The 16,470-nt window shown below is 40.8% G+C and overlaps 1 protein-coding gene across 5 annotated transcripts in view; it reads right to left on the bottom strand.

Annotated features, from left to right (window-relative positions):
* Window positions 1-16,470, bottom strand: part of RBPMS (RNA binding protein, mRNA processing factor) — a 225,687-nt gene that overhangs the window by 107,374 nt on the left and 101,843 nt on the right. For 3 of the 5 annotated variants that reach the window (XM_075607477.1, XM_075607453.1, XM_075607443.1), the window contains exons 2-5: window positions 16,334-16,411; window positions 14,542-14,580; window positions 10,429-10,461; window positions 9,145-9,207 (exon numbers count right to left, since the gene is read on the bottom strand). In XM_075607477.1, coding sequence (XP_075463592.1) covers window positions 9,145-9,207; window positions 10,429-10,461; window positions 14,542-14,580; window positions 16,334-16,411 — 213 coding nt within the window. The remainder of the gene's footprint in view (window positions 1-9,144; window positions 9,208-10,428; window positions 10,462-14,541; window positions 14,581-16,333; window positions 16,412-16,470) is intronic. The other 2 variants (XM_075607469.1, XM_075607460.1) reach the window with 1 other exon arrangement.

A 16,470-nucleotide genomic window follows, 5' to 3' on the forward strand; every position in this document is an offset into this window, starting at 1 on the left:
ACATGTTAAGTAAAAAAAATTGCTCACTCTGTCCTCTTGAAAACTCGTATGAGATTGTGGTTGACGCAAGGAAACCACCTGCAAGCAATTGTGGGTAGGATATGTGTGGGCTTTGTGGGCAAAACAAATGTCATTACGGTCTTCCAGGGAAGTAAGCGAATGTTTGTAACGCCGGATTCTGGAAACAGTTGAAACCGTGACTATGGAAGTTTCCAAGACACGAAGTGTTGCCAGAGAAAAAGGTTACCTGACCACAGGAACCCATCTATAAAGTGAATGAAATTCAATAAAATACCATTTGAAATCTATCTTTGCATTGGGTTTACAGGGACGGACACACACGCACACACTTGAGAAACTTTAAACTTAAAAATGATGCCCACCCTGCCGGCGGCTCTGTTTGTCATAGTGTGTGTGTGTGTGTGTGTCAGTGTGTATCTGTGACAGAGTCTGAACTCACTCACACTGACACACACTCACTCTCTCACACTGACACACACTCACTCTCTCACACTGACACTTGCAAGCACACTTACGCATAGACACAGCACACAGAAATCTCCCCCCTCCCCCGATATTGACCCCATGAGAGCAGGGCAGGCAGAGTTCTGGAGGTCTCCCCAGCTTCCGTGCGCCTCTGATCTCCCTTCCCCCCCCCCGCACTTCACACTGAGTAGTGTAGTGCCGACTGACCTGTCAATCACCGTCATGGTAAAGTGTCTACACCAGTGCCAGTCATAAAATTTGTGTGGTACTGTACTTGCACACAAATTTTATGGCTGGCACTGCTGTGGACTCTTTACCATCATCTGCGGTATATTTCTTACTGCCCGATAAAGCGTGGGATACCACGGGAAACGCGTCAGAGTGTTCTTTTTGGCTGTTACTATGCCCTAAAATAAATTGCAGTAGGTAACAGAAAATTGCCTCTCCACTCTCCAGCAACGAACTGGCTATAAGTACAGAGGACTGCCGTCAATCCAGTATCAGCCCTTTGAGAAAGTCGCCCGTTGGTGATGAAATGCATCAGGGACTCTGATAGCGCAATTACGTCATTACGACGCTGGTCATCGCACCAGGCCGCATCAAGCGTGGGATACATACGGCGGCCATTCAGAGTGGAGAGGCGATTTTCTGATACCTCGTGGACTTTATCTAGTCGGCAAACATCACCCCTGGTATCCGGTGAGCTACGATTTCTTCACGCAGCCCTGAGGGAGTCTATACGTGCGGACGTTTGCAGCAAAGATAACGGATGGTGGTGATATTATCACAAATTGCCTAAATATCATTTTATTCTTGTGAGTGCGTTTCTTTCCCCCCTCCCCCCTTCCCTTCCACTTTTAATATTAAATACACCATTTTATGCTATGGGGCGTGCGCTCTCTCTCTTTTTTTGTTTTATATATATATATATATATATATATATATATATATATATATACAGTGTTCGACAAACCTATACATTTGCTCGCCCCGGGCGAGTGGATTTAACCCCCGGGAGTAAATATTGGCCCAAGCAGCACACGTTTGGTACTAGGTGGCGAGTAGATTTTTTTGTGTGGCGAGTAGATTTTTTGGTGATTTGTCAACCACTGTATATATATATATATAAAAGTATATTTTGGCCATATGGTTGTATACAATATTTTAAAATATGTTTTTTAACGTATTTAAGATAAGTATGAGCCTCATAGCTTCCTGTAAAATATTATTTATCATATATTGTGGTAGTCTTGTACTGCACTTGTTGTTAGGAAACAACAATTGAAAAGCCTCTATTTGCACCTTAAATTATGTTGAGTAGTAAAAATTATTAAAAACGTGTAACGTAACATTGGTTCATTTTGACAACTCAGATTTTCAGATTTGTAGCTGACAAATATATACTTTTTACATTTTCTCCCTGTAAAACACTTAACTCAGTGCAAATAAATGGAGAATGAATAAATGTTCCCTTTATCCCCCTAAATGTGTAAACGTCGGTCACTATTGTGCACCAGCACCTTTGTTCATTATGCCAAATATGATATTGTATTTCTGGTATATTTCCTGTCGATTTATGCATGTTTTTCCGCATATACAGGATTACTTTGCATTCTTTTGATACTATACCCAGTATAAATAAGTAGGAAACTGTGAAGCCAAAGGGTTTAAAAACAGTATGTTTGTTTAGTGACGACAATACACCATGTTTGTTACACAGTGGCTGTTTAGTTGTACCTGGCATCATTTATAAATGATTGACACGAGTTACCATTAAATGCGGAGTTTGCATGGCTTATATTAAAGGAGCAATCCAAGTAGGCGATTTTTTAATTTTCTTTTCTAACATAGGATTGAAGCAGGGGGTTTCCGGACTCGAATCCAATTCATTTCTGCTCCGGGACCCCCTGGTTCCTGAGATAAAGACCGACTTAGGTGGTGCCGGAATCCCCCAGGCCAACAGGAAGTCACACAGGATGACATCACGGCTTCCTATTGGACCGCATGGCGCATGGGAGCTTTCAACAGCGGCCCTTACGTGATCCCTCGTAGCTGAGCGGAGCGGCTGCCGGCACCCCTATGGAGGTATCTCCGGAAACAGGGGGTCCCCGGAGCTGAAATTAATGGCGTACAGCTCTGGAGACCCCTTGCTTCAATGTAAAAAAAAATGCTAAACATATTGCGCGCTTGGATTGCCACTTATTATTTAGGAACAATAGATCCAAAGCTCCTGTTCCACTGTCAATGCAACAATACCCATGTGTTTAGTTGTTTTTGTTTATTTAATCAGGAGTTCTCATTGAGGGATATTTCCAGTCATGTGACACATGCCATTGTCCTTATCAGGATATCAGAGGTTACACTCTATGTCCAGAACTAGGGTGCTTCTTGTGGAGTGAGACAGTCCTCTCCAGAAGAGCCCCTCAGTTCCCTGAGCAGTACTTTTTAAAGGGGAGCTATGCTTTAAAATGTAAACGCTGTGCTCTCTGCAGAGCTCTGGTACAACGAATGGTTTAGACAAGTGAAATCATATTTTGGATACCACTTTTTGTCTCATCTCAAGAACAATCAACTTTATTGGTATTAATGAAACACCACTTGATTTGACAAATATGTTGGCGTTATACAAATAAACAATAATAATAATATCTATCAGGGAACTGCTTCCGGTGCTTATTAAGTTGTGGCCTCATTTGAATCTGTTGAAATCCAGTTCCCAGGTTTTGTTTATTTGAATTTTGGGGGGAAATGTGAAGAAGAAAAATCCGTACACATTTTTTTTTCCTATTGTAAACTTTCACTTGTAAGTGAAAATTCTCAGTGCGAATTGTGAATTTTGTGGGGGTTTTTTTCCGATCTGTAACGAATTTTGAAATATTTAAAAATGGAGGGAAAAAACGCAATTTTCGCAGCAAACTTGGAATTTTGGTCTACTGCTTTCCTGGTGTTTTGTGGCGAGGGTGCATGAGATAAAGGCCCTTATTCCATACACTGAGAAGCAGCTCACTGTCGTTCACTTGATGGGAGCTTTCCAAGCAAAAAAAGAATAACAGTGACAGTCAAGGTTACCACCTCTTGTAGAATGCTAACGCAAAGACTTTTTCCAATGTAGTGGGACATAGCGGGGAGGATATACTGATGGGATGTATATGGGGGGATATATCGAGGGGGGCGGGGGGAAATATATAGCGGGGTATATACTGTGCAAATAGAGTAGGGGGTGGGGATACAACCAGTAGGTATTGGGCAGTAGAAGGTGTATATGTGATATAGGGGTGTTACAGGGATATAATGGGATGTACAAGGCTGAGGGAGCAGTATAATTAGGGCTAATACAGCTCAACCCCCTTATAACACTGTGCTTGGGGTCCAAAGAATCACATCACGATATAAGCGGATCGCGTTAGAAATAATGTACAATTGTATGCATTGTACAATAAAGTATTTAAGACGCCAATAATCGTGTTGTAAAATATTTATAAATACGAATATTGGGAGCCACGCTTGCATCGCGTTATACTGTAAGCGGATTCGCGTTGTAACGGATCATGTTATAACGGGGTTGAGCTGTACTGGGTGATTTCACAGATCAGGCAGCAGTGCCACTTGTATAAAAGGGGAACCGCTAGTTTGGCCGCTGAGAGACCCTTTGCTACTGCCACTGGACACTCAGCCGCCAGCTGTTTCGCCAATAAGGTAAGTTAATTTAAGGGGTTTTAGCGGTTAGGGTACGGGGTTAAGTGATAGGGGGTTTAGGGTATGAGGTTAGCGTTTTATGGTGGGGGCTTAGGGTAAAAGCTTTTAGGGTAAGGGGTTAAGGTTTTTAGGGTAAGGAGTTAAGGTTTTTAGGGTAAGGGGTTAAGGTTTTCAGGGTAAGGGGTTAAGGTTTTTAGGGTAAGGGGTTAAGGTTTTTAGGGTAAGGGGTTAAGGTTTTTAGGGTAGGGTATAGTGTTAGTATTAGGGGTTGATTAGGGAGTTTTAGGGCAAAAGATAAGGTGTGGGGCTTACCTCCGCAGCGAAACGGCCAGCAGCGAGATGTCCCTGCACCGAGGTGAGTGGCTGATAAACGGTCACGACCGAATGTTCCAGACCAGGGGAGTCTACTCCGTTAACAGTGCACCAACTTCTAGCAGTATGGTAGTTAACACAGGACTAATTGTACATTGGCTTCACTTCTCACTATTGCCCTTACTCGATAGTACGGCATGAAGCCGCTCCCCAGTGCTGGGAAAAAGAAAAGTAGTCCTGTTCATGTTAATGGAGCACGTCACTAGCACAGCTTTATAGCATATTAAATAAGGTCCTGCCTTGAATATGTTGCTGAAAAGAATACTGGCTGAACCCATCCCCAGAAGGGGGGTCAAAAAGCTCCCTAATTTACTGCACTCACTGAAAATGAGGATAATAGACTAGTGTCAGTCTAGGGGTACAAATATTCCCTTAATTGGCCTTCACAGATGACAATATATTGGTGGAAAATTGATAGGGAAACCCCTAAATAAAAAATTCATCTACAGGAACAACGGTGAATATTATATACAGTGAAATAGATAATAACAAAAAAGACAATAATCTCTGGTAGGAAGGTAGTTATTTATCCAGTAAAAGGAGTGTGGATCAGATATACAGTATGAGCTAAAGCGGATTAAGTAAATTGATAGGTGCACTATTGTCATAAATGTGTACTACTGTATATATGCCATGCAGTGGCGATTATGGTGGTAATATCCACATTAGTATCTTGTCCAGATACTTGTGGTATAGCATAATACCAATTATTGCACCGTATATATGTGCAGATGTATATCAAGCTGTGCCGACGTAAATACGTCCCAAAACGTCTAGTTTCATATCATGAGATCCCCCAAGGCTGTCAGTCTCTTCATATGAGTCAGCTCTCCTCTGTTAGTTATTCGGACGTGTAAATAGCTATTTAGCACAAACAGAGAGGTACCCATGTCCCAGATATTAACTTCCTACGGATATATCCCAAACCTGTATTTTAGGTGTCTCTAAAGCCCAGGGAGGGCCACCCAAATATGGCTCCTATCTTCGTGTTCCCACATATAGGGTGGAACTATACTGTAGGTGGGCGAGTCACTGGTATCAGGAATAGGGATCACCAGGCGGGTGTACACAGATTTATATCTGTGACATTGTAGTGTTTGTTAAAGCGGCGTTGGTGCAGAAATAGGCGCACTGTTATCATATGTGCGTACCGCAGGTATATCAGCTGCACAGCTATATAATAATCACAGTGGATATATCTGCAGTAGTATTTTTTCCATGGATATAATACCAGTTTCTACACTTTTATATACTGTATGTACAGATAAATACAGCTCTATACCAACGTAAATACGCCCCAAAACGCCTGGTTTCAAATCCCAACAATCTTTATATACAGCGGTCCGTGTCAAAATATACATAGGCTCCCCTCTGTTGGGTATTTGTGCATATACATTGCTGTTCACTACAATCAGAGGTATATCCTTGATTAACATATAGGACAGCGGTGCGCAAACTGTGAGTCCCAGGCCACGCAGCTCACTTACCTGGCTTGTGTGGTCCACTCGTCTCCATGACAACACGGTGTAATTTCACACCCGTTGCCATGGAGACGCGGTGGGTCACATGACCCCGAAGCATCATTTGACGCCCATTTCGCCACAGCGGGAGAGCAGGCAGGGGGGGGCGCAACGGAGGAAGTTTGTGCACCCCTGATGGGTATAGCAAGTAGCAAATAAGCCACTATAGTCGGGAATAGGGATCGCTAGGCATATGTGCACAAAGTTATATCAGCGACGTTTCCCCGCAGCTCCTAGTTGTAACTCGGAAGATGAGGGTGCCCGAATCACATACAATCGGTATGTCTAGCAGGATGCAACAACCCCCCTCGTGCCGGACGCCATCCCTGCTACTCATAATGTGGTGCCATAAAGAGGTGAAAAAGAAACCGAGATACAAGCCGCTCTGCCGTGGAGCTTCCAGCCGCGCTACATGGAGAGACAAGGACTCTAACTGAAGTATATGGCAATAATACAATATATGAATAAGGAGGAAGAAATACACCGGCCTGTTTTCCTCTGATATAAAGTTGTAGTCAACACATTTTTCCTATACCTGCCATATAACAGTTTTCTAACGTCGTTACTTCGTAATTAATGTAAGATACGTATAGCTTTTAAAATGTGTGCTTAATGATAATGGCTTTATTTTCTCTTAGAAAATCCTAACGGTGACCATTTGTAAGTCAAAGAAGAGTGAAAAATAAAAATAAAACCATCATTCTTCATAATGAAAACCGACTGGATGAAGAATAAAATGCAGAAATGTAAAAAAAAATACCTTATTTTGTGAAGAAAACAGAAAACTAGCCAACATTGAGCACAAACCTCACCAAATCCCTAAGGCCTTAATTATACCAAAAACTGCAGAGCTGCAAAGCGATCCGGTGACGTCATCGTAGCGACGCTACATGTGAACATACCAAAGAGATGTGTAGCGCTACTGCAGGGAGACATGGCCAGATTGGTTGATGATGCACTGTGATTGGCCGTGTAAATCACATGATGCGGCCGTCGTGGGTGAATAACAGATTCCCAAATCGCTTGAGGAGACAAACGCTTTGCAGGACGTCGCGGCGCTTACGTCGCGCTTGGTATGTGCACTCGTATTGGTTTGTTTTACTTTGTTTTTCAGTCGCGCATGATTTTTGGTATAATCACGGCCTTAGCTGCAAATATTCAAGTCCTAAGCGCAAGGTCGAAAAACTGGTGGCCATTTTGATTTCCCAAATCTAAGCTTAAACACTAGCAACTAAAGCGATAAGTCGCCAGGAATAAAAAAAACAGTCCTATTCAGCTCAGTCCAAACTCTATTTAAAAAATTCAACAGTGCAAAAAAAAAAAAACAGTAGGGGGGGATTGCTGCTTTAATATGAAATCCAAATGAATGACCTGCATTATAACCTAAACCGAAGCACACTTTATGAGCCTTCGTCATTACATCATCAACATCGTTCATGGGCCTTCCAACTGCACATTACCTCTTTAGCTGTATTCCTAGTCTCAAAGCAAAACTGTCCCAGATCTGTGGAATACGCAGAATCTATCATAATTAAATTAGGAACATTGGTAGCAGCTACACATACTTTATACCCAATATTTTGTTCGTAAATGCATTGTTTCAGGATGAAACTACGGGAGAGATTTACTAGGTGGTGGTCGGACCACATTGGGACCACATTGCAGTGCAAGATGCTTTCCAGCTACTAACATATTAATAAGTAAGCACCTGGAAGCGTTGAGCTGCTGCTGGTACATGTGGTCCAGCTCCAGGAGCCGCAGTGTAGAGCAGATGCAGTTCATCGTTCTACATTAAAATGATCATTATAATGTAAGACAGTATTGACTAAGTGTCAGTATCCACACCGCATCTTCAGGACCATCTGCTGTAATTAGGCACTCTGAAACTACAGTGATATCAAGTTCAACAACATTTGTGATTGTAGCACTCATTTCTCAATTCAACTCTTCAAGAAAACATACCACTTACTCAGCAACTGTCTATCTCCTTCTATCCCCCCATGAAATTGCTTTAAAGTTGCATCTACACCATAGAATGAATGTAAACCAATGGAAAATGCTACCTGATCATTTGTATACGAGTATGTGTTTACTTAATTTATTATCATATTTATTATCATTTAAATCACCACAGGCTCGAGTACAAATGATTAGGCCTACAACAGGCCACTGGTTTAAATTAATTCTATGATGTTAAAGCAACTTTAAGTCAATCTAATGCTTCAAGAACACCTTCTTCAAGAATGCAAGCAAGCAGGTAGGTAGGTAGGCAGGTAGGCAGGCAGGCAAGCAAGCAGGCAGGTAAGCAGGCAGGCAAGTAGGCAAGTAGGCAGGTAAGTAGGCAGGTAAGCAAGCAGGCAGGCAGGCAGGTAAGCAGGCAGGCAGGTAAGCAGGCAGGCAAGTAGGCAGGTAAGTAGGCAAGTAGGCAGGTAAGCAGGCAGGCAAGTAAGCAGGCAGGCAAGTAGGCAAGCAAATCCAGCAGGCAGGCAAGGAAGGAGGCAGGCAAGTAGGGAGGCTTTAAGGTGCCTTCCGGAAGGCATGTTACAGGTAACGCTCAGTTAAATGATGTCTTCAAGCTGTTTAAATGCATTTCCAGGCAATGCAGATCAGTTTCCAGAAGTTAAACACCGCAGTGCGGCTCCTTCCCGTTGGAGGGTCTTGCATACCACTATGTTCGTACCCGCGCTTATAACCCCCACATGACTTCCAGCACCAAAACAAAACTTGTATTACAATTATTTGCTATTTCCTATATTATATTATGCAAGATTAGATTTCTAGCTTTTGCAATAAACATTTGACTATCAGCAGTTTGGATGTAGCAGTAGATGTGAGATTTGGAATGTAGCAAAGACTCCACAATAACTTAACTAAGTATGTGAAATGTCACAGAAAGTCCAATGTAAATGTAACAACCACTAGTTGAGTTAAATTTAAGGAATAGCAACAATGAAGCAGCTTCTATATTATACAGAACCACATAAAATGTAGCCAATACAGAACATTTTACATTTACATGTTTAGTGGAACAATACATTTTGCCGTAGGATATTACCAAAGTGTTACTTACATTTAATGCATTCTTGGCGGCTTCTGCTTCTGAACGGCTATCAAAACTGACGAAACCTACAGGCTGGGAATCAGAAGGGAGAGTAACGTGAGTATAGCAGATGTGGAATTCTGTTATGTCAAACTACCTCTATGTGGCCTTAGCGTGGGCCTTTGACCTGTGTTAACTGAATGGAAAGTTACACCCCATATATTATGTGGATCGACTTGGTTTGTCACTTGCATATCCACTTGTCAGTACCTACAATTTATATATGCTCCCAAACCTAACCACATGCTTGCAAGGGAAATACCTATACATTGAAGCTCTGACTAGAGCTACTGTACATATAATAACAGATTACGGCATGTTTCATATCAACATCATTAAGGTAATTAAATAAGCAGAATGTCTCATCCTATAGAACCACACCCACCATGGTGTTCCCTTCTTTGCTAGCGGATGAGTGAACCCACTATTCTGTCAATGGATACACGAGTGGCACTTCTTCCTCGTGTCCGAAGACGTATTTTTGTGAACGGCTGTGAACTGTTAGTCACGTAGTCAGGTTTCATACATCATGAAATAAAATGATTGCCGTGACCTGCCTGGCGAGTGACCCAGTTATTAATGGCGATGCTGTCAGCACGTGCTGCTGGAGCAGTCTCTTTGGGTCTATATGTATCAAGGAAAAGGGGAGCAATTCAAGGACAAAAAACTGCACTAGATGTAGCAAAGAAAAATGACTACAGAAAACAATAGGATTTTTTTCTTTAACATGCGGCACATTTTTTTTGGCCAACAATTGTTCCACTTTTGTCTCAATAGAAAGAAGCCTTTGTGCCAAGATTATATAGATTATTTAAAGGTCTGCATCAAAACCTAAGTGCTAAAAAGTAATACAAACCTTCACAAAATGTTTGATATATATATATATATATATATATATGAAAACTTACGACGCATCATTTGTTGTTTTCAATTATTTCTGACACGTCGCATCATGTTGAATACGTGACTGATGCAATGTAAATAAAAACAGAATGATGTGTATTTTTTTATTTATAACTCGCATTAGTAAATATAAGTCATTAGTGTAATACGATTTAGAATAGCCACTCTGAATATAATACTTTTTGTTAACCTACTGTATATCATGAAACATCTCTGCTGTGTCAAATAAATGTTTGAGTTGATACCTAGCAATATTCAATTGTGCCTTAGCACTATTATCAGATTTTATAGCTTTTGATGCAGTTTCTCCTTTTTTTGGTGCACAGAAACATAATTTTTTTTAGTACGTACCATTAACATCTGTACGCCTAGCGCAGTCCATTTCTGTGCGCCAAGAAAAAAAGACAAAAAAAAAATCATTTTTGGCGCAGGTTGGAAATCTTTAGGTTAGTACATTGGCGCACACAAGCACAATTTAAAATGAGTTTTCCCTGTATCACTTTTGGGCCAGAAAAGTAATTCACAACACTAACTACATAATGTAGACATATATATATATATCTCCAGAATTTAAGAGGCATCCTTAGTCCTGATCATCAGTGGGCCCCATATCTACAGGACACTTTAGTGCAGAAAGAATACACGGAGAGGCTCAGTTTGTGGCTTCAAAGAATTAGTACCAGTTAGAAAATAAGAGGGTAGGTGTCAAGATCAGTAACTTGATGCCAAGAACGGCATTTTGAATATACATCAATGTATACAAGATACTAAGCATCGGTTTAAAATGTGTTAGGGACTCGTGTCAGACTGCAATTACAGAAGCAGTTGTAGGAGAATTGAGTAAGGAGTTACCGAACGCATATCGCTAAATATTAGATATTTAATTTGTGCGTTTATTTCTGTCATTTTTTTTAACCCTTTCCTCTGCATTAAAAAAGATCTGCAGCATATGATATGGTATAAACGTCTAACACAGAGACTTCCCCCCCCCCCCCCCCCCAGTAATCTAGAGGAGATTACATAATTGCCCATATTTACTAAGTGGTGCTATTCTATAAGACATCTCCCAATGCCAAAAGACACTTTTCGGCCCATTTAAAATGAATAGGACACGTGGAATTATATTTACTAAGCAGCCATTCTGGCACTGAAAGACAACGGGCTGCAGGGTGTCTTTTAGTGCCGAAAGATGCCTTAGAGCAATTGACTGCTTAGTATATACAGTATAGACCAAGGTGTCTTCTATCTTTCTTTCTAACACTCCTTTTCCACCAGAGGGGCCTATAGTATTGGGTTGGCGTTAATACATTGCAACACATTAGAGGTCACTCCAACACTGGTCATCCTTCTGTCTTAGAAAGTTAAACCAGGATTTAAAAAAAAAAAGTATTGAAATACAGCCCAATGAACAACTTGCAGTCATGCTACGTTTTCTGGCAGACGTTCTACTCGTGTAAGAAAGAGGGTCAAAAATGTTGATGTGACTCAGATCGGAAACTTGGCTTAAACGAAAATCTAGAAAGTCAATGAAAAATGTGCTCCCCTGGTGCATTCTGTTTTATCCTGATATCCATATCTGTGCAGCCTGATGCAGAAACACCATCATTTGAATTAAAGAGATTATTGTATTCCATATGTTTTTTTTGTTCGACATAAGAATGTGTTTTATCGGGCTCTATCTATATTCACTGAAGGAATAGGTATACCGTATGAACAGGTTGTGTAGGACAAAACGTGACATGCCCACTATTTCAGTGTACTTACAGTACGTAGGTATCAGCATGTGTAATCAGCCTCATTGCACCCTTGCTTGAACATAATATTGGGCTGATCTAATTATCTTTACTGCACTTTTATTTTTCCGTTTCCTGTCTCAGTGAAAGACCTACTGTAAGTATCACATTTCACGCACAGCTGAAATCAACTTAACAAACTTTAGAATTTTGCCCTCTAGAATGTTTGCACTCTAGATTACACTCTAGAATGTTTGATAGCTGCAATCACACTGCACTTGAGCATTCAACATCGCTGATGAGGGGAATAGACAAGGAGTCCCTGTTCCATTACTTTACTGGCTAGATCACATGCAGAGCTCCACAGGACGAGATCTTCCCTAGGAAAGCTCCTGGAGTGCCAGACTCCATGATGATGCTGCGTCATAGAGCATTCAAAGACTTGAATGGCAACTAGCACCGCCTATTAACTATGGTACTGTGCCATAAGACTGTTCACTTTCACAGTGAATGGGCCGGGCCGGCCGTAAGATATCTGCCAGCACAGAACATGTTATGATATAGCACCTATAAGCAAATATCTCCCTTACAGAGGCTGTGACATTGTAATGAATCCCCCCCCCCCACCGAGCCTTCTATGGAGACTTGGGGGCTTATTTAAGAAAGGCATCTCTCTCCTATATAAACATATGAGGATTTAGAAGAACTACTTAAGACTGAGTGAGATTTGTGACAACAAATTCGAGTTTAATAGAAAAATTCAGACATTACAGATAAAATTCAATAAAATGCAATAGTGCAAATTCAGCACTTCTAATTCATGGTCGAGTCTAATTCAACTCAATATAATATTTATGAGAGAGAAATTAAATGTCTCCCTAAAAGGTAGAATTCTATCTAGATTGTACATTTATCTCTTATTTTGACAAAGGAGGGTCGACTTTTTTTAATCAAAAACTAGCCTTCCTTTTTTATATGCAGGCATAGTAGCTGTTATTGTACCGTTAACACAAAGTGTATCTATTTTGGCTCTCTGATAAGGACATGGTGGTGGTGGGGGGAGGGGTGTGTGTAAGAGAAAACTCTTGATTGACATTCAGTCATTTAGTGGTCCAAAAGAAATTACTGTCTATGTGTAGTTCAACTTCAAGAGAAACAAAAGTGGTCCCCTTTTTGGTTTTAGCAGTGTTAGATAAATTTAAGGAAGCCAATTAGATTGTTACATTAAAGAAAAATCTTAGAACTGCGCACCAATTTGAATATATAAATAATATATAAGTGAGTAAATACAAATGTAATTCCCTAAAGTGTCCCTGCAGCTGAGGTCCACTCTCTCATCTCGAGAAAAAGGACAAAGTCCAGAAAAAAGGAATCTAAAGAGCAAAAACAGAAAGGACAAGCAAACACAACATAGTGTCATCCGTATAATAAAGGAGCGATCCCCACTTAATTGTATAAACTCACAATAAAGCTTCTTTATCCGGCATATAACTGAATCTACAATGGCTCGCACCGAGAGACTGCTTGGGCATCTCTCCTCCCCTCTGCAGATGTAAAGAGGAGACCCCTGATGAAGCCTAAGCGAAACGCGTAGGGCGAGGAAGAATGCTAGAGAGCGCCCAGCTGATCCATCACCCAATATCGCGAGATGAGATCAACTATCAGGTGACACAGAAGTTCACGAGCCCCGGGAACGCTGAGGTGAGAGGAGCGGACCGTCGTTGTTCTACCGAGTCGGGTGACCTCGAATCTTTGCTTTTTTTTATTAAAAAAAATGTGTGAGTACACTGTGCATTTCTGTTTTTTACTATATTTGTATTAAAACGAAATGACGTTGCGTTTGCTTCCTGTAAATTCGCATTCTATACAGAGTTCTTATCCAATGGAAGACTGACATCTGCAGAGGGGAGGAGAGATTCCCAGCAATCTATCGGTCTGAGCCGTTGGGAGATTCAGTTACATGTCGGATAAAGAAGCTTTCCTGTGAGTTTATACAATCAAGTAGGGATCGCTCCTTTATTATACGGATGACACAATGGTGTCTGTCCTTGTCCTTCCTGTCTTTGCGCTCTAGGTTACTTTTTTCTGGAGATTGTTACATTGTTTATTTTTGGGCCGATCAGGTGGGATTGCACCTCCACAAAACATGGCCAGGCTGGAGCACCCCCGGGAGGGGGTTGAGCAGCACGGCACTAAAGGCTTATCATTAGTTTGGAAGGGTGGAAGAGAAGAAAAAATGGAGCACTAATATCCAGCAACCAAGAAAGAAGAACCACCAGGAAGCGTTCCCATAAAATAAGCTAATTTAATGGAATCAGAATTGCATACTACACACACCAACGCGTTTCGGACTATTAATAGTCCTTTATCAAGGTGAATACACATATCACATGAAACAAACATTTTATACAGAGCCTGGCGTGACGGGAACCAACCGTAACAACTTCCGGGTTAGTCACCTGACCCGTGACTCAAACTACGTGCAGCATGTTTGGGTTACGGCGAGCCATTCACTGCATTATATACAGTAAATATATTTAAATGCCCTAATATTTTGAGGATTTTTAATTTAACATGAAGTTGTTAAGCATTACCTTATTTGTTTTTCTATGGGGCAGGAAGGTTAGTAGGGGGGTCCTATCAGTTTTTATTTTTTAGTGCAACAAAACATACAGCTGTGACTGAGAAATGGATACATTTTAATCAGAAAGTAGAATACACTTGGTCTTACCTGCTTTGATGTGAGTTTTATTAGGGAACCTTCATAGCCCTGAAATAATAATAAAAGAGCATTATTTCATCGGTCGATAGTGTGTGCACCAGATCACTATGTGTTTTGCGGTATGTGACAATTCCTGTGCAGTGTTTGACCACAATTAGGTCCATATTCACGAAGCAGTGTTAAATCAGTGAATATACTGCTATGTTAATCAAAAACAGGAGCAGGCGTTATTTTCTCTGAGTCTAGATTCACTAATTGAAAACAAATTGTACTGTATGCCGAAATAACGAACATAATTAAATTCATTACTATATGGTTAATGGGGGTAATTTCTAAATAGTACATACGCGTGCTAAAATAATATATCTTATTTCTAAACAGCATGCACTATATGTAGGCTAATGTAACCAGAGTTAATTCTAAATCGCATGTACCTGTACTAAATAATTGCTGTTGAAAAATTATCTTACAACTTACAACAAAGGTATATTATTCCAGCATCAACACATCTTGAATTGTGCAAATGTATTAATAATGCCCAAATTAAGTACAGGCATACCCCGGTTTAAGGACACTCACTTTAAGGACACTCGCGAGTAAGGACATATCGCCCAATAGGCAAATGGCAGCTCGCGCATGCGCCTGTCAGCACGTCCTGAATAGCAATACCGGCTCCCTACCTGTACCGAAGCTGTGCGCAAGCGGGGAGACTATAGAGCCTGTTACAAATGCATTATTTACATCAGTTATGCACGTATATGACGATTGCAGTACAGTACATGCATTGATAAGTGGGAAAAGGTAGTGCTTCACTTTAAGTACATTTTCGCTTTACAAGCATGCTCCGGTCCCATTGCGTACATTAATGCGGGGTATGCCTGTATGTCTTTAATAACATAACCTAACTTTCCAGCATTAACAACAGTGCTGCACAGTGAATCTGGGATGAATATGATAAAGGATTTCATAAGCTAATTTGCATTAAATTTTAATGCGCGCACAAATGAACCATACGTTAAATTGGAGTTAACATGATTAACGCTACCTTAGTGAATATTTAAAGCGCAGGTTATTCATATATAACATGGCATAGGGTAACTCCATGTTATATATGAATCTAGGCCCAAGTGCTTTATGATTGTTAGATTTATAAAAGTGGGCATGATGTTGGCACCTAAGACAATATTATATACTGAAGTCATATGACATAACTCCAAAACCGAATGCTGTTCATAACTCTATTAAGTGTTAGGTACACAAAAAAGTTCTGGTGGGAAAGCAAAAAACAATGCACTTTGAGTGCTTATTTGCACATCATTACCCAGAATCCTTGGCTGCAGTATGATTATGGGGTTATGGCAGGTTTATGGACCTGTCTCAGATATGTGAATGTGCTCATAAGTGTTATATCATTCCTGTATTAGGCTGCGCTTCTAGTGACGGCGACAGCGACGTCGTGTCAAAACAAATGAATTGTCGCCGTCTCGTGCGCTTATAGTAAGCGCGACGCGACGGAGCGACGGCTTGGACGCGATCGCTGGAAGTCATCTCAATTTGATTTTTCCAGCGACTGCAGCCTGATGTCACCGTCGCCGGCACTATAAGCGTAGCCTTAAGTGTTAGGAAGCTTATTTTTAAAAAATCTAATACTGACAGAGAAAAAATAAATCAATTATTCACTACATTAACTGAAAAGAATTGGTTGTGCATCAAAGCACACATTTCTTAGACTTCATACAAAGACCTCAGTATTTTTCCACCAGTGTCTCATTGGTTTAGCAGTCAGTGAGGGATACAATACCTTAAATGGTCTGAATAATAAGTACAGCTCCCGAGGTTTGATATCTAAAGGCAATCCGCTGACAAACAGAGTCCTCACCTAAAATAGCAAAAGACACAGTCAGGCTTTATAGAAGGTAAAGGGACAATTCCATGGGA

This window comes from Ascaphus truei, chromosome 1 (genome assembly GCF_040206685.1).
Source record: "Ascaphus truei isolate aAscTru1 chromosome 1, aAscTru1.hap1, whole genome shotgun sequence".
Taxonomy (NCBI): Eukaryota; Metazoa; Chordata; class Amphibia; order Anura; family Ascaphidae; genus Ascaphus; species Ascaphus truei.